The 23,852-nt window shown below is 46.0% G+C and overlaps 1 protein-coding gene across 1 annotated transcript in view; it reads right to left on the bottom strand.

The window, feature by feature from the left end:
* rspo2 (R-spondin 2) overlaps positions 1-23,852 on the bottom strand; it is a 57,163-nt gene that overhangs the window by 5,975 nt on the left and 27,336 nt on the right. Inside the window, exons 4-5 of the mRNA XM_071902372.2 lie at positions 17,642-17,785; positions 16,722-16,910 (exon numbers count right to left, since the gene is read on the bottom strand). Coding sequence (XP_071758473.1) covers positions 16,722-16,910; positions 17,642-17,785 — 333 coding nt within the window. The remainder of the gene's footprint in view (positions 1-16,721; positions 16,911-17,641; positions 17,786-23,852) is intronic.

Consider the following 23,852-nt stretch of genomic DNA (forward strand, 5'->3'; position numbering starts at 1 on the left):
GGCCTAATCTTATCTCCATTGCTTGCGGTTTGAGGAGAATCGATGGCTGACCTCGAGAAGGCATTAAGACATACGGTAAATGGGCTCCGATGCTGCTGAAAACCTCTCCTCCACTCTCCTGTTACTACATCCCGCCACTAGACGCTGCTAACCTCAGACCGTCAATTAATAACTTTCATAGGACGTGGGGGGAAAAAAATCATAACAATTTCGAAGAAGATTCGGGCGGACTTAGTAAGGTAAAGCCGGAATTTTTGGCGGCTCATCTTTTTCATAAACAGGCCAAAGCGGAGGCCATTATTTGTGAGGGAAGGAGAGAACTACTGGCGCCAGTGAGATTTGATTTCAGTGGCAGAAATTGGATTAGCAGCCATTAAGGGCCTCCTCACACATACATTTATAATGCTGTGAAGGGGAACGGATCTGTGGCCAGCCAGTGCTCTCCTTACTCACACACCGACAACTCCTCTGTCTGGGAAAAGGATACATGCTCTGACACTGCCCTTTACTGCTGCTGAAATGAGTTCTCGCTTGGTTTATAGGTGGGAAACGGCGGCATGACCTAAAGTGACCTATAGTTCATACAGGTGTAAGCCATGTTAACATTGTTACTAGCCTGCATTACTACAACTTTTGATGGGGCTTATGCGCAGGAACATGCTGTTGTAGGTTGATTTGTCATTTTAATTTCATGGTTTAAAAAAATAAAACTAAACTTGATGTTTCTCACAAGAAAAGTAGTTGTTGAGGCAAGTTAGAGCAGAAAATTAATGGTATGAAGTGATGTAGTGATGAATAAAAAAGGACAGAAAACTACGGCCTCCAGTTAATGGTCATCATAAGCCAACCACCATAACAACCACAAATATAAATAAAAATCTATTTTATCTTCAAAAAAGCATTAATTTGTGCTCCTATCATCACTGAACTTATATCAGTTTGATACTGCTTACCATGATGTGTACTATGAATTTACATCATGAAGAGTTATGTCTGCCTAAAACGGTGGATAAACTAAATTCTTGCAAATAAAAAGTAAGGTAAACTCCATTTCGAGAATAAAGACATAGATAAATAGAGTTTAGTTGGCTGTAGCCTCCACTACATCCCTGACAGCAAGGTAGAAGAGAAACAAGAAAATGATGAAGAGATGAAAATAATGATGAAGTGGAAATGGCAGAGATTTGTGACAGATACAGACCCAGAGAGAGTGAAAGTGCTACAAATTTGAGAAGAAAACTACCGGGGAATACTGGGATAGAGATATGTGCATCAGATGTAGGAAAAAAAAAAGAAAAGAAATCAGCCTTTTGACAGGGCGGACGATCTTTTATAAGAAGCTCATCCTGCCAACCAACTGACAAGAGCCTCTCTGCACAGCGTCACTTAGCCCTAACAAGGTTACTCCGGATCATACTCTTTCATTCACTCTCTTTCATTCTTTCTCTCTCTTTCCCCCATGCTCTGCTTACTATCACAGAGCCGCTTGGCGAGAATGATTTAAAACATATGCATTCCGATTTAAAAAGCTAATGTTGGGATTAGGTTGGTCATTATTTTCTCATCTATGGCCCGGTGGAGGATCTGCGCGGAGATTAAAAAAGCAGGTTAGCTCACCGCTCCGCTCTTTGAAGCTCCGTTTCACTGACAATAAGTAAAAGCGAAAACCCGCCTCGGAGATTAACGTCTCTAAGCGGCGAAGTCCCGGCAAAACATGCATGACTGACACAGTGATTAATTTGCCCGATGGTCAGTGCGGACAGCGTGTTTTTTCCCCTCTGGAGAAGGTCGGTCACACCAAGCAGCACCCACAACCTGTCCAGGAGGGATGAAGACTACAGTACAGACGATGACCCCGCACACTTCACTTAGGCCCGAGTGGTGATCTGCTGTATTTAACAATACACAGGATGGGATGTTAACTGTTCCCTTATGCTGTTTGGGTGAGCAGCTCTGTAGGAACCTGGCTTGGATGTCAGAGGGAAGAGGTGGGTGAGTGTGAGTATGTCATCGGGGTTGTCGAGTAGAAACCTCCCATCACAGATGTTAAATTAGTCCAGTGACACTTCTGGAAGGCTCAACAGTAAGTTCTGCCATCCCAGCACCACCCAATCTACACTGACCTGAGCTACACTCTCACACCCATGTACCTACACTTTGTTCCAGAGATGTTGGAAAGTCGGGAATTCCTCCTTCCTACTAGGAAAAATGCAATGGAACGGGCCTTTGGTAGTTGGAATTTCAAGAAGGAAACTCGGTCCAGATTTCCAAACCCCAAGGTTTCCAAGGTTGCAGTTGGCATGCCGTTAATAATCCTCAAAATACACTTAAGTTTGACTTTCAGCATTGCATGATAAATCCATCAAAACACCTGTGTGGTAAATGGCTAAACATTTAAATTTGAAGTAAAGTGAAGTAAAGTGAAGTTGTGCTTACAGTTGCTAATGTTCTGTGCTAGCTACCTAACATTGCCAAAATAATGGACATAACATTAGCTGTTACATGGGGAACAGTATTTTAAGTTGCAAGCAAAGCAAGGAAAATCTCACAGGCGTCCATGTTTCTTCCCTGGTTTTTCCAAGCTGGATCACTGAAATGCACAAAGGTTGTAATTACAATCTACTAGCTGTGAATTTCCAACTTCCGACTTGAATGGAACGCAGCATTCTACCTTCATTAGATCACAACATTACAGAGTATCCTTAATTTAATTCCATGCTTATGGAATTCCTTTTAATTCCTAATAGTTGATAGATATCTCCTGCCAGTCCATGTAATGCTTATTAGTATAAAGCTGCAAGATTTATACATAAACATACACCCGTCTTATCGGCCTAAATCACAAAGTGGGGATGCAACAGAGAAGAGTTTTTCTTATTTATGTTGTTTTCAATTGAATTCAATTGAATATTGGTCCCTGACTAAACTGGGCTGCACTTCCAAAAAAGCAATGGCTGCACTTGCTTCTTATCCGTCAGTGGGGACGGTCGTCTTGCCCCCCGCCCATCAAGAATTTGAAATATTGCACTAAACTTTCCACTTTTCAAATTTTGAATTAAAATAGTGAACTGATCACTGTAACACGGACCCCTAACAACTTTTTTTTTTCTTTAATTGAATCCTTACTCTACTCAGCCAATGGTGTCATCAGGGTAACGTCAGCAGCCAGGCGGTGAACAGGCATGACGACCGGCCCGCTGTGTCTGATGCGCCTGGAAACCACAGGACCCAGAGAGAGCTGAGCAGCCTCATCTGCGGTCTGCTATCTCCCGACTGACTCACCGACACATCTGGGCTTAAATATATGGGGCTCTCCTGCCCCTCGGGCACTTGGGTAAATGAGGGATAATTAGCCTTAGTTGACTTTAATGAATGGCTTAATGTTGTGTTTCATTTCTGATGAGCAAAATATAAAGCTCAGCACTTATCAAAGGGGGGCCCGCGCCAATCTTTCTGAGTGCTTGCCACTGGTGCGGGTCTGTTTGTTTTTGTATTTGTTGTGCGCATATGGAGGGAGGGAGAGGGGGGGTGTTAGTGAGCTGAAGATAGCTCCAGCATATGAGGGAGTGGTGCAAAGTGGGACCACGGGTCCAATGATCAAGAACGGAACGGGGGGATATAGCAAATTCATCTTTCTAGCTGGGAAGTTACAACAGATGTCAACTGTTTGGCTTTACTCAAACAGAGATGGGCCGCAGCGGTCCACTTTCATTTTCATGTCTTCCATATCAAAATTAGATCTCAATAAAAGGCTTTGATCCATCATATACTTCCCACATGCCGTGATATAAACCAGGAAGTGTCTTAGAGATTTATGATAGTCGTTCATCTCCGTTTCAGATAAGTGTATTGCGTTGAGCTGATGAAATTAATCATTTTCAACAGACACAAGATCCGGCTCAAACATATTTGTTCTGTCCAATCTTAGTTAACAAGCTCCTTTCAAGCTATTCTGATATAACTATTCTCTACCTTTCTGTTCCTTTATACTGGATCACCATCGATTGCCACTGCGGTTCATTATAGTTCATTATCTTTGCCATGTCATTAAGCAGTAAAAGCTAATAAAAACAGGACTTGGCAGTACAGTTAAAGAAGTGTACTTTTACGCACTCTACCTTTTCCTTTTTAAATCAGCCTTGGCATCCTTTGACGAGGAGAATGAAACGCAGTCTCACTCCAGAGGACCTCACCAATCTTCCTCTCGCTGCATAAAACAGCACCTCACCAGGATTAACTGTGCACTTTTAAAAGCACCTTAATACTGAGAATGGATCAAGACAGAAAAAAAGCACATCCTGCAAAGGAGGTGACCTCTTTACACTGCTATTAAACAAGCTATTGCATGGAACATTTGTTTTTCATTCGGGGAGGTGAATCTGCATTTCCAGGGACTGCTGGTGGTGTTGACGTAGCCTGGGTCTAAGTCCAGGCCGCTGGTAGGGGGGTCAACCCCCAACAGAGGGCCCTGGCTCGGGGATTTACCTGGCTCAATCCCCCCCCCTTGAGCCTGTAGCCCTGTTGGAACAATCCCACTGCATTACAGCACCCCACCCCACTTTATGGAGAGGAATAAAATGGCTGTTAACACAGCCATGAGGGGGCACGCAATAAGGTGCGCAGAGACTAGGAGGCTTTCTGGACCCCCGTGGGGCTATAAGGAGGAGAAGAAAAGAGGGGGCGAAGGTTTCTACAAGTATCCCGGGTGCTGCTTGGAAGGTTTCTGCTAGCACATAAACAGTTTGTCTACACTGTGAGCGACTAACATACACTGAGTCTGGCAATATCTGCCTGTAACCCATGTAAGCATGTACTGAACGTATGGTATGTGAACACACACGGAAATGTTAAGTCTGTGTAAACAGTGTCTCATCATTACATCAAGGCTATATTAAGTACTGTATGACACAGGAGGGACACAACGAGGCGACCATGTGTCAGCCACACAGTCTCCATGTCCAGTGTGCATGTGTATAATACAGTGTGTAATGAGTGTGTGTGTGTGTGTGTGTGTGTGTGTGTGTTGATGTGAGTGTATGCACCCTTTACCCTGTAATTCCACCTGGTCTACATCCCCCTGGTCTCTGTGGGTCTGTGGGGGGCAGGGTGGGGGGAGGGAGGTGATGGAGGGGATATAGGAGGAAATTGTCCAGCATGATTCGCTCTTTATATCTCATTTCTCTGCAAGTCCTTTCATCCCCCCTCTCTCTACTGGGAAACTCCAGGAGGAAATCCCTCTCATGTTTGGACACGGTGCACAACTGTCCCAAAACAGGACCAGACCCTAACGAGCAGGGAGCCAAGCTAAGTCAGACGGGCTTAGACACTAAAACAGAGGCCGGGGCCATCCGGATCACACCGCAATCCCCGTGCAATGGCCGATGATGAGGGAATCAAGCCTAGCCGGCCCTTTGTGTTTTTCTTTGATTGTTGCACTAACTCTCGAAAGGCGCTGTTGCTCAATCTCCTCTGACGATGCGCACTCAAAGGCCTAACAGACTGCACATATTTTTTGATAAAAATAGTTCACTACTTCATAGAGTTGAGCGGAAGAAAGGGGGGGGGGGGAGTTGTGTTTGATGTGTTAGCAGAGCTCCTGTTGCACGGGGAGAGGGGTAGGGACCATTCAGGAAGGGCCTGATCCTCTCTAAGGCCTGCGCTGCATCAAACGCTTGTCAAGCGCCGGGGAGACAGACAGCTGAGTGGCTCTGACAGATTTGATCACAGACACGAGCAATAAGAGTCACCGCTGCTCAGCCTCTCTATCCAGACACCACTCATCCAATCTTGTCAATAATCCCTCTTCCACTCGCTAAAACACAAACAGAAGGCTTTGAGGCATATGGCAGACATTTTCTTGTTGTTTTTGGCTGTGTTTGATTACAGTGCAATTTCAACGGTCATTTCAGGGTCTCACCTCGCCAGGGAAAGGTTAGTGTACTCCAGACGGCAGCAGCATCTGCCAGAGATGCAGCAAGGTAAGGAGAGAGGAATCGAATCAAAGGGAGACTCTCCTGCTAAGCCAACAGGACTGTCTCAAGGCCTGTTGGGATCATGGTCCTGACTCCTGCACCTCGCCACCCAGCGGGAACGAGGGTGTGTGTTTGAAGGGATTTAGGACGTCATTGATATGGCACCTGGATTTGGTCGTTCATGACAGCAAGCAATCAATCGTGTGCTGAGTTTTTCCTTGGAGAGTTAGTCCTGTTATATACTCTAAACAAGCAATGTACGCAACAATGCAAAGGGCATGGGGCATTTCTTGCATTCTTGCTTAGCAAAATATGTAGTCCACATTTTGTAGTGCGACACTAATGCATGTGGCTGTGTCATGTGTTTCAGGTAGAGGCACTAAATCCAAATACCAAATCCAAATTCAGAGGCACAATACGGTTATTTAAAGGACACACGTACCATCTTCTTTTCCACTTTTTCTTTTAGCGGTGATTGCGAACGTATAAAAGTAGCCATTCCTCTACAGTAGCCATTTTTAACTATCCTGCTCTGGGTCACTGGCTCCAGATTAGGGGCTTTGCTTCCCCCTTATAGATAAGTGGTTTATTACTTCAGACAGGGTCAAGGAAGACGGTCGTTCTGCTTGTACTGTGTACGCAGAATGCCTGTGTGTGTCACCAACTTGCGTTAATGTATGCATGCCTTACGTTAACTATGCACCAGGCCTTTAACTATACACGCAGACTTGTGTTCCTTTCAGGTGAAATTGCTAACCGGTAACCTCACCTTGATGCTTTTTTGCGTGTTGCTGCAGTGCAGTACAGTACAACCTTGGTAAGTTGGCCCTAGCCTCTACTTAGGCCACTATAAGTGCTCTGCTTTTAGCCTGCACCCCCCTGTATTTGTCTCTGTTAGCTCAGACACACACACACAGCCAAGGGCCAGCAGGCCTATACTTGCTGTTTTGTTGTGTCTGCATGTCTGTTCGCTGGGTCCATGCTTATGGACATGAGTGGGTCAGAAGCCACAGCCTCTCTCTGAATCATCAGGCTGTAATTAAAAGCTGTGATGTCTCTATAAAGACGCCCGCCAGAGCTGGAGAAAGAGAGGGAAGGAGGGTGGGAAGAGGAGGAGAGGAGAGGGGCTTCTGGTGGTTGAGCCAGTGCAACTGTGTACCAGATGTTTTCAGGCTCCCCCATTCGCCTCCTCGCCTCCTCGCCTCCCTTCTTTCCTCCTCCAGTCAGACCACGGGAGAGGGCGGACTGGGGCATGCGGCGCTTCTTCGAACAATGTGCGCCACGCGAACACATCCTCCTCTGTGGCGTGCACACTGTTCCTCAGACAGCCACGCACTGCGATACGTGATATATGAGAAACTTTAAGTGAGAGGGTGTTATTTGAGTGCGAGGCAGGAAGAGAACGAGCAGAGAGCGGAAAATAGATGAGGGACGAGGAGGAGAGCAGATAATGTGGTGACTTGTTCTGCTTGTGAGGTCTGTTTTATTGTTTGTCAGTGTGTGTTTCGTTTTTTTCTCGCGCTCTGTTTGTGTGAATGTGTCTGTTTGTGTGTGTGTGTGTGTGTGTGTGTGTGTGTGTTTGTCCTCGTCTGCCTGGTGCGGTCTGTGTGGAGATGAAAGCATGTGCGGCCCACAGTAGGAGAGCTGGCAGCGCTGGATGGAGGTCTGGCAGACAGAGAGAGGAGATGCAGGGATGCAGCGCGACCAGACAGAGGCCTCTCTGACCGGCTCGAGGTTATCTAAATATGAGGTGAGAAGCTCAGACACAGGGGCCTACTTCCAACTAGGGGGAGACCGATAGGGGCTTTTAATATTTTTGAATTGGAGTGAAGCTGCCAGCAGCCACTGTTTTGCACCCGTACTGAATATCTTTAAACTTGACCATTTTCATACCCCCAAAAATTCTAAAAAGGGACAAGGATTCAGTGTTTCCCCCAGAATGTTTTTCTTGCCAGGGTGGAACAGCATCTGAATCAGCATTTAAACCATCATGGGACACTTAAACTCTCCACTGAAAGCCATACTAATGAAATTTTTTAGGTGGGTTAGCAGCTCCTTAAGGCAGGGTGAGGCAGGTTTCATTGCAGGTTTTACACACTGACACCCTTGAAGCTGCTGAGTAAAATCCTCCCACACCACACTGGAAGGTTTCTCTGCTCTGATATAAATATAATAACATATTCACTCACTGTGGTCAGGGAGGAACCTCCATCATATCAGAGGTGGACGACATTAACTGGCAGACATATTTTTAATAAAAGGCCAACATCGGCTTGATATATCGGTGGAACCCTACTTCAAACACCTCATCGCTATTTGTTCTCATCCCTGTAAAGACACAGACCGTGTCTCAACTGCTGTGAAAAGTCACTGGGTGTAACAGCAGAAACAGCCCATCAAGGGAACATTCACCGGAGGTCCCCTTTACAGCCCTGGCCATGTCATGGGCAATATCAGCCCATATACTGTACAGTGGGGGGAAATAGCTCCCGTTTGTGGGGCATGAGAACATGAAAACATTCCACTTCTGTACAGTATCTCCCCCTCCTCCTCCTGCGTTCCCCCTCCAGTTTGCTGCCACTTTGTTTGTTTGTGTAGGTCTGTTTTTGATGGGGCTGTTGATGTCAGTCCATATGCCTCATTTCCTCTCTGCCAGAAGACGACGACGGAAGCCTCCCAACCAACGCAGTGTTGCGCAGCAGGATCAGGACGTCTGTGTCTTTGTGATACTTTAAAGTCATCGAGATGATTAAAGCAGAATCGAAACAGAAATCACACCATCGCAAGAAAACAGCAAGTATTTAAGGAACGGAGACGTGCGGGAGGTGGACAAGTTCAAAGTCAAGCCAAACCCAAAGATATTTAGGTCCCAATTTCACAAAACGATGCAGGTAGCAGCTATTGGACGGCTATTGTCTCAACTATCTATTCCATCTATTCAACGTCAAAATGTTTGCTGGGAAGATATCTGTGTATACACACTAGCCTGTATTTAACGCCATGACACCATTCCAATGTGCAAATCACAATCGAGTGAGTGGAACAAATAAGAGGATGGCCTTATCTAATGCGTGTACATGAGTCTTCAAAAGGCAGTTCAGTAAAACCACAACTCAACTGGGCCAAGGAGTGAGAAAAAAAAACCAAAAAAAAAAACCCTCACTCACACCCCTCCTCTTTCTTCCTGCTTGGAAAAGACCAGATGACAATAATGTGGAGTATGGAGCACGACTGACCCCTCCTCTTCCACCTCCCTCCTTCCATCCCTCCTTCTATCCCTCCACCCCCTGGTCTTTGAAAGGCCTCCACATGTTTATGGCTCATGCCTGTGGTATGACGATGGATTCTCCATATAAAAGCCAGCAGGATCATGGGGTGTTTCGAATATTGCTCTCTGAAGACAGTTGCTGACAAAATGACAGCAGCCATATTTATTTTGGTCAGGGAGCGGGGGCACTTAGTGGGAAGTTAATCAGAGACCCCCTCCTCCTCCTCCGGCTTCCAACCTCGTCCTCCCCCCACCCACCCCCCAATAAGGAATGTACCCAGGGCAGAGAAGTCCCGGAGACTACTGGTAATGACTTTCTCCTCCGGTGGAAGATTTAACACAGCTAAAATGCACGAGAGGCAGAAAAGTAAACCCTTAAAGTTTGGTCACAGAACATCAGCATAAAGCAAGTGTTGATTGCCTGTCCAGACGTGAGCTTAGATAATCAATTTTCAACCGGTTAGGAGATGTGAAACATAAGCACATAAGCGCACGAGGGGGGAAAAAAAAGGGAATAATCTACGGCAGAGATTTGCAAGTATGGGGATAGCTGAAACAGAACTTGCGTTAATTTGTGACTGTGACCGCAGCAGTGACCATAACTGCCATTGGCCCTGGGACGCTGGAGACCTGGCCAAGTCAATGACAGGTTGATGTGTCTTTCCTCTTCACCCATATTCCTCTTTCTCATTCTTCCTCACGACAGCACACTGCTATGCTTCCAAGACACTCTGTCATCTCAGTTTAACAGTTTCGCAGGCGCGCAAGCCATGCGGAAATCATCAATATGCTTCTGTTTGCAACATTTCCAAGCGTTTTCAAGACCAGATTGGGGTGGCATTTGATCTTAAGATGATATCCAAATTAATGCAACTGGTGTCCCAGTGAGAGACCAACCTGGGTCCAGTGTCCAGAGCCAGGTCGGCCAATCCATCCATCCAGGTCCGGAGGAGGCCGGGTACTTCTAAGGCCCTCTTAGCGGCTACTGTGTCAGCCCCCATGGAGCGGCCTTATTAAATGAAGATTAAGCCATGGCTCCCCCAGTCACAACAGGCTGCAGTGTGAGGCACACATAATCACTCTGACAGGGTGGCAGCCAATTAGTGCTCTCCTTCTGTCCTGGGAAAACACTCCTCACTCCTCTCCCGCTGGCGGGAAGAACTGATCCGGATTGTCCATGATATTAGCCAGGCCAGAGATCGCCGTTAATCACCACCCGTCATTCCACTCCAGAAATCAGAATGGGACTCGTCATCTGCGAAACCCGCTCTCGCATCCCAAAGCCCCGACGACCCGCAGAGAACACCCGGGGAACATTAATTGGAATAATGAGATAAATACATGAAGGACTAGAAATGCAAACCTCTGTTCCCAAGTGCTTTGGGTAGCGTTCAGAGCGCAGCGCTAGATTGTTGTTTGGCTTGGACAAGCCGCACCATGAGCTCCTCTGTTGAGACAAGAAGAGCACGCTCCGTGAATTAGCCTCCAGTTGAAAGCGTGTGTCTCAGAAAAAAACTGGCCTGATGGTCGAAGACTATGTACGACAAAAACGCATCCAGAAATGTGTTTGGATGTCGGTTTTCCACGCCAGACGCAGGCCAGACTCAGATGTGATCATGCTGAGTGCGTAACTAAAATGCTCAGAAGAGAATGGCATCCTTCGCCAGAGCTTAAACCTCTTGGCTCGGCAGCCATAAACACCGAAATTGTATGTCACACGCTCATACACACGTGCACACGCGTTAACTGTGCACGCACGCAGGGCAAAGACTGCCAGATCCAGAGTTGTTTGGTGTCACAAACAGTGTGTGTTACAGACAAAGCGGTTGAGCTTCCTCCAGAGCGGATTTGAGGCAATCACCGTTGCTCGGTGCATCGTTTTACAGGAGCAGAGCCTTCGGAGCAGATGGTTCCCAGACGGCGAGGACCAGGAGGTCCACAGCACCGTGGATTCACCGCAGAACCAGACTGGCTTCAGACAGAACCTGGCCCAAATCCCACCAGTCAGCCAAATCCTCCCGGGGCCTGGTCGAGCCCATGCGGATCTGGGCTCACTTTGGTCCCCTGTTCCAGACTGTAGGTGCTTGCGGGGTAAACTAAACAACTACCTGCCTCTCAGTCATGTCCAATGGTTGTTAACTACAGATGAAGACCTCACAGGGCCTTTAGATCTCATACCGCAGAGCAGTGATGTAGCGATAAAGAAAAAGGTGGGTGAAGTATGACGTACAGTGGTGATCATCATAACCCAGCAAGCATTTGATGGATAGTGATGTGCAGGAGGTGGACAAGTTCAACATCAACCCAAACAAGCACAACATTTTCACAATATGATATGACGGCACAGTAAAGATACATAATAAGACAGCTTTGGAAACTATTTTGAACCAACATCAAAAAGATATTTAGGTCCTGATTTCACAAAACGATGCAGGCGGCAGCTATGGACAACTACAGATGTCACAGATGTCACAGTTTTCAATGTTGGTGCAGTTGGTGATCATCTGAAAAGTGTTAATTTATGTTTTTTCCCCCTTAAAAGACCCTACCTTCATATAGCTTACATGAATTCAGTGCCTATGATGCAATAAGGTGGGTAAACTAGGTGACTTTACCTTCCACTACATCCCTACTGTAATCCCTGTAACAAAAACAGGGTTTATACAAAGTTTCAATGCGACAGCAGAGGGGATGGAATAAGCATCCTGTCTTTGTGAAGCAGTCATCACAGGTACAGTACATACACACATTGTGGGCAAGCACACACACACACACACACACACACACACTCACACAGAGTAATTATGAGGTATTAGCGGTGGCTGGAGCCAAGTGCTCAGGGCCTGGGCCTGCGATGAGACGTATAAGTGTAAGATTAATGATGGGACGGAGGGCTTGGCCTCAGCTGAGCTCTACAGCAGAGAGGGTTTCTCTGGTTACACACATGGGAGATCAATACTCCCACAAAGGCCTCTAGCTCTCCCAGTACAGGTACATAATCCAATGACCGAGGATAATCATTATACTTTCCCTCTCTCTGCCTCCCCTCTTCCTCTCCATGAGGTCAGCAGGGTGCCGGTGAGTCTTCATCTGTTGATAATAGCAGCCTAATATTTTGTATGCCTATTTTGATGTTGAATAGATGTTGATACGACAGCCTGCATCAACATTGAAAACCAGTGTATATCACAAAATGATACAACGAAGTCCATAGTCATCCATAGCTGCTACCTGCATCGTTTTGGGAAATCAGAATCTAGATATCTTTCTGATATCAGTTCAAAACAGTTTCCAAAGCTGTTTTACTGTCACTGGATAATTTTTTACTGTGCCATAATATCATATTGTGATCATTTTGTGCTTGTTTGGGTTGACACTGAGCTTGGCCGCCTCCTGTACGTTGCCAGACGTGGAGTGCTTGCTGGGAGACTTTGAGTTATCCTCATTTTTATTGAGCCATTTTTACACAAAAAGAACCAAGCAAGTTGAGCTACACTAATGTCACTTACCACAAAGACTTTTGTGCCGTCTGAGAATCTGGAAGCCGATTTGCAAACCAGTAGGAAATTAGCCTGCCGTTGCAATGGCGCATTTGTGTTGGACTTTACTCCCTCTAAATCCCAAATCAGGGATTACATCAAGATTAAGTGGGCGTTTTTTGAGGGCTTTAACATTTTAAGTTGTTTACACAACATCTAATGTCACTGACACGGCAGAAGCAGCTGTTGTTAATAGATTAGCGTGGAAAAGCGGAAGTGAGTAAGTGAGTGGGTGAGAAAGAGAGACAGAAAGCAAAGAGAAAGAAAGGAAAAGAGATGAGAAATATACAGATGGATAGATGCGGGGCGGCAGGTGGAGTGAGGAAATAAAATAAAGAGAACGAGGAAGAGAAGGGCTTGTCACATGTCTGTTTGTAAACCAGTGAATCTGGTGACAGGGGATGCTGGGAAGTCTCCGGAGGGAAAGGCTTAATGGCGTCAATATTGAACAGCGCGGGGCTCCACACCGGCAGCGTTATCACTCTCCTCACCTTTCCTCTCCTCTCCTCCCATCAGCACACAAGGCAGAGAGAGGGGGGAACCCAGTCTGTCAATGCTGATAGTGCTGGAGCAGCTATTAATAAAGTCTGTTCATGGTTTATAGCCTGTTCAGAACATCGCCCTGGGGATCCAGAGGGTAGAAGAGCATTTCACCCGTCCCTAAGGTGCAGTGCAACGCCTGGCATCTACACCAGCCAAGCAGCCAAGAGACAAGATTTACATTGTCCTCCAGAGACTCTATAGCTCCATCTAAGTATTTTTATGAAAATTATGATGTAGCAAATTATAAAAGCTGAATGGAAATGGCAAAAATTGATAAAAGTTCCTCAATATTGCAAAAAAAGTTTTTCTACTCACTGGATTTTTTTGTTGTTGTTGAAAATGAAATTATGCGATTAATAGCAATGAAAAAAAAAATGCATTTGCCGAATAAATAATGATGTAGGCTTGGTTTAATCTCATTGCACAACAGTTCAAAAGTGGCTTTTGATGTTCTGAAATGTTGTCTGTAAAATATCTGTCCACCACGGCCTCCCAAAAATGTTGCCCATTGTGGTTTTATGACCATTAGTTGGTGAATTAGAATCCTGCCAAGTACATTTCTTTGTTTTCATCCTTAGATGAAAACATGAAATATGAAGCATTAGCTGACACTAAAGAACAATAACAACTTTCCAAATAGTCATCAATTCTTGAAAGACTCTTTCCATTTTTCTCATGGGTGTGTGTTTATTTTTTACATTCAGGAATCCAATTTATTCTGTGCTACCCTGCTGATGGAAAGCACCTAATCCCCATTTTATTTTTTGCAACACTTCAAAAGTTTGCCGAAAAATTTGGTTGACAGTTGGATGGAAACAAAGCTCGTGACAGAGTATGTTATCAGGACACTGCTGTTATGGCAACACCGGCTGAGAACAGCAAATGAATCCCAGCAGTGGGATCGAGATACGGTGTTTATGCTGATCGACGTACGGAACGCATCAGACACGGTTTACACGACTCTTCACGTTCGCTGTGAAAAATGTCTCGCCTCTTGACATTATCTGGGCTTTACTTTCCCTCCTCATGTATATTTTACAAAGGGATTATGTCTTGGCAGACAGACAGTGAAAGAGAAAGATCATTTGCATTGTCCTTGTGCAATCGGGGTTAAGCTGGGAGACATGGATCTGTAAATGACGTCCAGTGTAATTTAAATACGTAGATACGTAGTAATGCAAGCCGGGATGATCAGATAAACATTGCCATAAATAGTGTACCTACATACTGCCCCCGCCTCCGTTTCCCCCCCCCCCTTTGGTTCCTGTCTCCATTTAATCCATAGCATCTTTACGGTCTGCCGTTACATAATCCAGTGCTTATCTTAAATACTGGTGTCTGGTGTCCAGTGGGAAGTGAACTATAGATAAAATTATCATTTTTCAATAGATGCTGTACTCAAGTTCCACGTGATTCTTCTGAGTTTACACTTCTTTGACACTTACTATATTTAGGATTTTACTTGAATAAAAAACCCGAAAGATGAAATTTGCCATATTGTGTTGCAAAGCCGTCTATTTTTAAGTAGCACTGGGGGCCTAGCTTGCAAAGTCCCTGGAATCTGTAGTAATTTAAAAGGTCAACTAGCGAGGTATTTCATAATGAACCCGGCCGTAACGAGGCCCTTCCCTGAACCTCTTGATCTTCACCCACAGGCTTTGTCCACTTCCTGGTCACCTGCATTCCACAGGGTGGCCCGTCCTCTCATTGGATTACGCTTTATTATCACTTGCGGGAAGTGATTATTTTACAATGTCGGTCGGTCCGACTCCCACGCGACAGCGCCGGATCTATGAAGTGTTTCTTCTTGCTTTTTTGGCTTCTTCATCCCGTTCAGCTTCGACGGCTTACATTTTAACATTGTATTTATTTGAACAGGCGAGTGTACCGTTTCACGGGCTTTTGCCAAGTGGGGATTTTTCACTAGCGCTCGAGCGGTGTGGGGAATTAACAACGCATGCCTAAGTCTGAAATTTACCTTTATTAAACATGCCACCACTGCACTTCATAAGCCCAAAGAGTCCTAAGACACATACACACTGACACTTTTACGCTCAGCTTTTAACCACACAAGTGAGACCACTGGTCTTCCACAGAGACATAACTCAGTCACTGGAATGGGAACTAGACTGGGATCAGACTGAGAGGTTTACAATGGCCACAGCACCAGGGAGCAGGAGCTATAAGACATGGGGAGCCTGCAGTTGGTCTCTAAAGGATTGCAGAAGAATAGTTCTGCTATGCACTCAATTAAGACTTCACAACAATTCCCCATCAGTGACTTCATGCTTGGGATAATTGATGCCAGTAACCATGCGCAACAATGCCAGATTTTAATTAAAGAAGATCATAAAATTTCTTGGAAAAGGTCAAGCAGGCACAGCAGAATCAGGAAGAGGTGGGTGGGGGTTGGGGAGAATTTCCCTGAAAAACAGGACAGGGCTTTAGGAACTAAATGTGCCATAGAATCACAGTTTCCAACCCAGACAGCACTGCCTGCCTTGGTATTGCTGAAATATGAGAAACTATCATGGTTTATTTCAAGTTTATTTATTCTCTCACCACCTCACTAAATGATACTCAGCTTCAACACACCAGGCCAGAAATGGAGGAAAATCCTCGAGGTTAGAATATTTTCCTCCTTCTGTAAAACAATGTTTTTTTCTTTTTTTTCTGTCAGCTTGAATGATATCTGGCAATGTAATTGCTTCCTTATTTGGCGAGTTAAATATTTCAAACAGTCGGCCCATCCTAATCCAAAGTTTATGAGAGAAGTAAAAGTACATTAAAGGGAAAGACATCCTGTTAAAAAGCACTGCGGAATGAGGCCATCCCCCCGAATGGTGTGTTTGGATCATCTGAGAAAAATGGATTACTCTCTGAAAAAAATATTTCCCAAGCTGTATTTACACAAAAAATATTTCCAGATTTGACTTCTCATTTAATGGCTGACATACATGCCGTGTGCACCGCAAATATCTTTCAAATTGACGGGAGGAAACAGAGATGGCCATTGAGGAAACCTGCAGCTCGCACTTTGAAGAATTCCACCGAAGAGAGGAGAGGAGACGGCAGAGAGAGAGAGAAAAATATACCTCAGAGAAACCTTGGCTTGAACGGGGCCGCCATGGAAAAATACTGATATTTCATGCACGAAAACGCCACTGTGCACCTCAAAAAGAAACAGACGGTGAAAAAAGAAGCCCGAGAGAGGTCGGGAAGGCGCATGGGTTACATGAGACAGGTGGAACTGTGAGAGCGGGAATTGTTGCTCCCATGGGACAAGTGGGCTGTTTTCTTTAAGACAAGTCACTAGAGTTTAAACTTGAAATGTGGATGGAGTTGGAGGTGAGAGACAGAAGACACACACACACGCATATGGCTGCATAACATCCTTACCTCTCCTGCAGTGCCTCATGGCCATTTTGCACCTCCTGGACTCAGCGATGGTGGGACAGGGTATTGTGTCCTTCGGTGGCTTCTTTACAATGTGCCGCGTCCGGGTCTCCAGACCCCACTTGAAGCCACAGGTTTTGTTTCTCCTGGTGCAGGATCCCCATTCACTCCACTGGCCCACCTCACAGCCCTCTGTAGAGAGAGAGAGAGAGAGAGAGAGAGAGAGAGAGAGGTGCCATGAAACCATAGCAGAGTACCATTTAGAGGCAGCTTGGAGACCACAGGTCAAGCTTTACTACAGGGTGAAGGAGCTTTACTAGGAGGCTATAACCTCTTTGTGTGTGGTCCCCTTCGGCCTAGTTGTACTTTCAAAAACAAGCAGGGCTACTGGGAAGTTACAGAATACTGTGTACAGGTAAAGCAAAGTGTAAAAGGCAAGGACTTACAATCTAGAAAACCGGTTCTCAATCATGTGCCATCCATCGTGATCCAAGACTCTGCAGATTTCCATCCCAACCAAACACTACAGCAGCTCATTTCACTGATTACTTCCCCCTCTCTGGTTCAAGGTGTGTTAATCAGTGAAATGAGCTGCTATAGTGTAAACCTGCATATTCTTGGTTGGCGATGGCACATGGTTGAGAACCACTGATCTACAACAGTGTCTTCAACTGTGCGCCATGAAGGTTGAAGAGTCTGCAGGCTTTCATTCAAACCAAACGCTACAGCAACTCATTTCACTGATTAGCACACCTTCAACTAGAGAGGGAAGACTAATCAGTGAAATGTGCTTTGTTTGGGATGAAGACCTTCATATTCTTGTGTGATATTGGCACATGGTTGAGGACCACTGGTCTAGAAGACACGGACTTCTCTTCATTTTTTGCAGTTTACGTACAGTACATCTGTGTTGTTTCACTTACCTCCACACTCCATGGTGTCCTCCAGCGGGGCAAAGCCCTCGGGGCACTTATCAAAGCAGCGCCCTTTGTGTAGGTAAAAACCCGACTTGCACTTGGTGCAGAAGTCTTTACTGAAGCAGGACTCGCAGTTCTCTATCCTGCACCCTGGGGAAGGAGGAGGGAGAGAGGAGAGTCATCAGGGTCTGAGCCGCAGTGCAGTGTACACCCCTCTCATCTGGAGTTGATCGAGAGCTAAGGGGTTTGGGGAAGGGGTTCTTGAAAGGATTATACCGTCTCTCCCGCAAAAAAGCCGTCGATGCCCTGTGAATCATTTCTCTCCAGGGCTGTGCTGTATTTCAGCAAACTTGTTTTGCCTGACAGAGATTTTTTTTTCCTCCTGTACTGAGCAAATGAACAGTGTGAAAATACGACAGCAGGGATGGTGAAGGATTACCTCACACTGACCTCTTTCAACACGGGCAAGAAAACAGATTGCACTGACATCCAACAGTCTGCGTACAACATAAGAGCTCACATGTTTTCAACTAATGGTATTCTGCAAGAGGAAGAATACATCCCATTATGGCTCTGAATGGTATTCTTAATATGCTGTTTTATCAATCCACACTGCGCCAACCTTTGCCTGTTTCCATAAGTATTATTGGGAAGTGCGGTTTTTCATAAATATGAATGACGGTTCATGATTACAAAGTTGGCCAGCTTTTGTGGATCCTCCAGGTTTTGGCTGTGATTTGAAAGGGGGAAGGTGGGTTGGGGAGGGGGGACAACAACATTTTGTGCTCCCTTGCCAAACAAATGCTGATGCATTTAGTGAGCAAAACACAACGGCACACTTATCCTCCCACGCCACACCCTGCCGCTGCGCATGACACACAGCGCCGCGCTGCAAAGAAAGGCACGGCAATGTGTCATCAAGCTCTTACTCTGCAAATAGCACGTCAGGCAGGGCCAAATTACACGAACCACACCAACGGGGCGACGCGCTGGCCCACATGATTAGAAGGAGCCTCCCAGAGCTGCCTAATTTATGACACTCCTCAGAAACTCTATGTGGCCTGATTGCCCAATAGGCTTACCGCAATCTATAACCAACAGCCACCGTCTCCCTCCGCTCGCTGAGGCTTCCCAGGTAGGGTGGCATCTGGTCCTCTGATTGTGTCTCCAATAGGAACGCAACCCCGTATTAGTGCGTGTGTGTTTCTCGGCGCGTAAACGTGTGAGTTACTGTGATTTTCCACATGTGAGAGAGGCAGAGGCTGAGGGCTGCTCTTTTATCTGTGACCCTTACAAGGCCCGGGGAAGGGAAGGTTCTCACAATCACGCCCCTTAATTACACCATCTCCAGCTAACCATCAGGCCTCCTCCTCGACATTCCTCCAAAACGAGGGGGTCCCTCCCCGCTTCACTTTGAACCCTAAAGTATGGCCTCTGCCCACTCACTCTGGTCTCACGCTTTCCCGACCAGTCTAAACAAACCATGGACGCACACACACACACACACACACACACAGCATACCAATCAGATATGGAGATACACCCACTTCACTGTTGACCCTGTATTCCACATTCTGAAACATGAGATACGCTGACCATATCAAATGTTTGGCTCAAGCAGGGAGGTACAGCACCAAAGAGATAATAGCTAATCTAAAATAATCTAGGTAATAGGTAATTCCTGGGTTCCATCATCATTGTTTTATATAATCGTTTTTAATCCTGCCTCCATCCATCCATCCTCAATTCATCTTTAATCTTGTATTGTTTTACGTATCTGTTTATTTTTCTTTTAATGTGTTTTCACCTGCTTATGCTTCTTATTTTTATCTCATTATGTATTTTATTGTTTTTATGCCTTCCTGTGAAACACTTAGATAAGTGCTACATAAATAAAGTTTATTATGATTATTAGTAGTATTAGTATCAGTATTAGACATACTGTAAAGTATAGCCTACTGGTTGTTGCTCAGAATCAGTGCATTAGAAACTATGAAACACTGCAGGTTTTTGGATGTCACTTCTCTGCTGACAGAACTAAACAGGAAGGCCTAGTAAAATAACGTTATGCAATGCAGACACTCCCACCTTCTCATTTACACACTTCCTCCATGTTATGCTCCAACATATCTTATATCTCAACATATGCATACCTTGTTTTTGATAAACACGGATGGCTGGTAGAGTTACACAGCGCTGTAGAGATTTTGGCGTGGAATGTGTGAGTCTAGGGGAGGTAAGGCCACACAGAGACAGGATGCACTCTGCCTCTAGCTCTGCCTCCCATCCGCTTTTTTCCGCGTGTGAAACGGGATCTCTGCGAGGCTCGGTTTCGATACGAGTCAAGCCCAATACAGGGAGCGAGATAATAAATCACAGAGCTAATTGGAAAGCGCAAAGCTGCCTTTTACCCTTCACACTTCCCAGGCCTGTCATCACCTGAGAGACTTTAGCTCCCAAACAAAAAACTAAAAGAGAAAGAGGGGGGAACAAGAACATCTGGCAGTACTCTCAAGCACTGGCTTGTTGTGCAATCTTCAGTTATTGACAATAAATACAAGCAACCCAGATGTGCTAAATATTCTCGCGGTGGCGCTAGCGCTTGACTTACAACATTTTGACTGAAACGTCAGTTTTGATTTCAATGTCAGACCTACTCCAACAATGTTGTAAATGCTAAAAGTTCTTTTCTAAATACAAGATAAGCAATAACTTCACTCTGCGAGACAGATGAGGTGGGTGACACATCAATACGGCTCCATGGGAGTTAGAATGTAGGGAGGGAAGGCTTGAGGGTCAGAGGTCATCAGAGAGAGAGGTGGGTGGGGAGGGATCACCATGACAGACATATATCCCTCTGTCAGGTTATCAGGCAGGAGGCTATCTGGGACAGCGCTGGGCTATCTGGGACGGAGCAGGATGTGGTGATACTGGAGAAGCTCCCACAGCGGCCACCGGCCAGTCGGACGTCCAGTCGGCCAGCCAAGTCGGCAGTTAGGCAAACGGGCAGCCTGTCCAGCAGCCGCAGGCTCCAGACACAGATACAGGGGAGCGGGTTCACTCTCCCTATGGGATTAACCTCTGGACCACCTTTAAAGTCTTCATCTAGGCGCCTCAGGGAGACTAATGAGAAATAATGAGGTCATCAGATCCCATCGAAGGCCCAATGTTCCTGGGACTTAAACGTATTATCATCATTATCTCCCGGCCTGGTTCTGGGCGCGCGTTATATTATGGACGGAGGAGGAAAATCCTTATGTTTCAGCTCTGAGAGGAATTTCAAAGGCTCCCACTAAAGTGGCTGGGGGTGTGCAATTTAAAGTGATGTTGTCAGCACTGCATCAGTTCCACCGTTACTCATATCACTGTAATACTTTTTTTTCTTTCAGTTTGCTTTTGCACTTGAATTTTATGTGGTTTTCATGTCAAGTGCATTTGAAGTTTAGAGATGAGTCACCGAGCGTCGCTTGTGATCTAATCGCGCATGCTTGGCAGAAGCCGGTCCCTCTGCTGTGGTCTGGATAGAGAACCCGCCGATTTTATCATGGACACTCAAAGCCTCATGTCAACTTCAGTCAAACGCTGTTCCTCAGCAGGCTGACAGGGCCATGTGTAATCACTCGATTTATTTACATGAATATTCACTGCGTAAAGAAAGGGTGCTAAATCATTTTGTGAAGATTGATGAATCTCTTGGTGTTCCAGACAGGGTCTTTCATGTTATCTGGGCTGGGGGTGGTGTTGTCAAACCACTCATCAGTCTACTGAGAGAGGCTCAGGCTCCTCCGGAAAGCTAAGCAGGCCTGATGTTGCGCAGCAGGAGTGTCCATGCCGTAAAAGGCCTGGCAGTGTGAAGGGGGAAAACAAGCCCCATTTTTCCATCCCTCGCCTCCAAGCGGAGTTGAACAGCTCTGACCTACTCTCTAGGCCCCGGGTTTGGCTGACATGGAAGCTTTGGCTTGCTCGCTGCCACCCAGCCATGTCGTGTGGAGCTGCGGATGGCAGGAGTTCATGGCAAAGGCCAGAGCTGCCATGTTCTTCCCAACTCTCTCCATGCTGTTTTTTCCACATGGGTGCTCCTCTGCACGCCGACATGGAGCTAGGTGAAACAGAGGTGGTGTTCCTGTCAGTCAGGATCTCCCAGAGAGAGATCAGAGATGACAGATGTGTCAGCGGTCCTCCTGGCCTATTCACTCCAAGGAACACATGCCTAGATACACCAGGATCTGCTCCTGAATCTGCTCAGCCAGCTCCAGCATACACACAGACAGCTCAGGCTTCAGACAGTGGTCGAACGCAGACAGCCCATCCACTCACACTATAGTATGCACAATTACGCAGTGTTTTGAGAAAAAAAAATCCCACTCCATGTCTCCATGTCTGGTTGTGATGTCCTGGGAGCAGGGCTTGGTTTGGTGGGTCCATTGTATTGTCTGGCAAATCTGAAAGTGTGGTTAGTAAAGCTGTGATGATTAAATGTCCCTTGGTAAAGCTCAAAGGCCAAAAGCAACTGGTCTTTTTTGTTGGTTAGAATGTGCAATGGAAATACCCACAAGCTCAGAATGAGAGAGAGAGAGAGAGAGAGAGAGAGAGAGCGAGAGAGAGCTGCCAGTGCTGCCAGCTAAGCTCATGGTATTATGGAGTAGTTCCTTTACAGAGCCTTGGTACCCATTTGGCCGAGCCTCCTGATGCGTGGCTCCCGTCCACCTCCAACGCAACAAATTCCCCCAATGTACTTTAAAAATGAACGATCTTGGAAAAGGTACATCCAATCACCTGGAAACTTCTAGCCCTAATAAGATGTGACAAAGCAGCGAGAAATACAACAATGGGATTCAGTAACAGATTTTCTCAATACGAGAAAGGCAATAAAACAGAAATCACAAATGGCAATCTAGAAAATTACCTCCGACAAGAGAGTCTCTAGTGGCACATTACGCTGGCACTGGATGAGCTGTGATATTTAAACCACGCTTCCAGGATATTGGCAATCGCAGGCCCAGGTCGGCTGGGTTTCCATGCTGGCTGGCAGTGAGCGGAGCTGGGGTTTCTGTGTGTTTTAAAGCACGCTGCAGAGGGCTAAGGGCAACCGAGTCGGCGGCCAGTGTGTGTGCGTGTGTGTGTGTGTACGCGCGTGGGGTGGGGGGTCCTCACAGTGTAAACCATAATACACCCCCAGGGAGGAAGTTTTGAGCATAGCCTTACTCTCACGCTGACCCCATCAACACCCTCTCTCTTACTAAAGACAGCTCTGATAGCCGTCTTTCAGCTCGTAACGCTTTCAGCCAGAGTGCGCCTGTGATACAGAACGACTGAATATGCTTTGGCTCGGGAATGTGTGTGTTAAAACCGAAGTATTATGAAATGTGACTGGGGCGAGAGCACGACTGCACCGCATTCAGACAGATTTGGCCGTACATGAAGCAACACACGACCGTCACTACAAATCCTCCCTGTGGAGCGGTGGGTTGACACCCGCAGAGGCTGGTGAGGGGCCCGCATCTAGACGGCTGATAAGAACTCCCGTGGGTACCGCTGGAGTTACGGCTTAGGGTTTATGGCTCATATCAAACCACTCATTAGCTGCTGAAAGACCTAAGGATGTAATACGTGCGCACGCAAACAAGAATTACGCAAGAAAAGGCAATGGTTGAAGAGACAGCTACGTCTCTGCAATGGCAGTTAACACCGTGTCTCCCATCTCTCTGGCCTCTTTGGAAACCAGTTCAAGTGTAGCTGTAAACGGGCTCCCAGTTATGTTACAGTGCGGAAAAGTGTAGTTTCCCATTGTTTGGCTATAATTACAGTGTTATTTTCACTCCAAAGATGGGGAAACACTTCAGAATAGCATGCCTTACATTTCTAATTTAAAATCATCATCCTGAGAGGCACAGTTTCACAAGTAGCATCTTTAAATTCTCCTTCATCTAATTGATGTCTTTAACATGGCCGCCCTTATATGTAAATAAATAGCTGGGTTGTCTGTAGGGTTAGACCGATACATCGGTTCGCCGGTATATTGGTTTGCCGATACTGGGCTTTTATTAAATATCCATGTCGGTCTTTCCTTGCCCGGTGTTGCATCACACCCCCAGCGCACGCGCTAAAGTGTATTCATACCTCCTTTCCACCCATAACTCTCTCTGTCACATGGCCGTTGATCCTCTAGAGATCCTTTAGGGAGAGTGGAACTGAGGTTGTAAGTGTATAAGCCTCC

This window comes from Centroberyx gerrardi, chromosome 12 (genome assembly GCF_048128805.1).
Source record: "Centroberyx gerrardi isolate f3 chromosome 12, fCenGer3.hap1.cur.20231027, whole genome shotgun sequence".
Lineage (NCBI taxonomy): Eukaryota > Metazoa > Chordata > Actinopteri > Beryciformes > Berycidae > Centroberyx > Centroberyx gerrardi.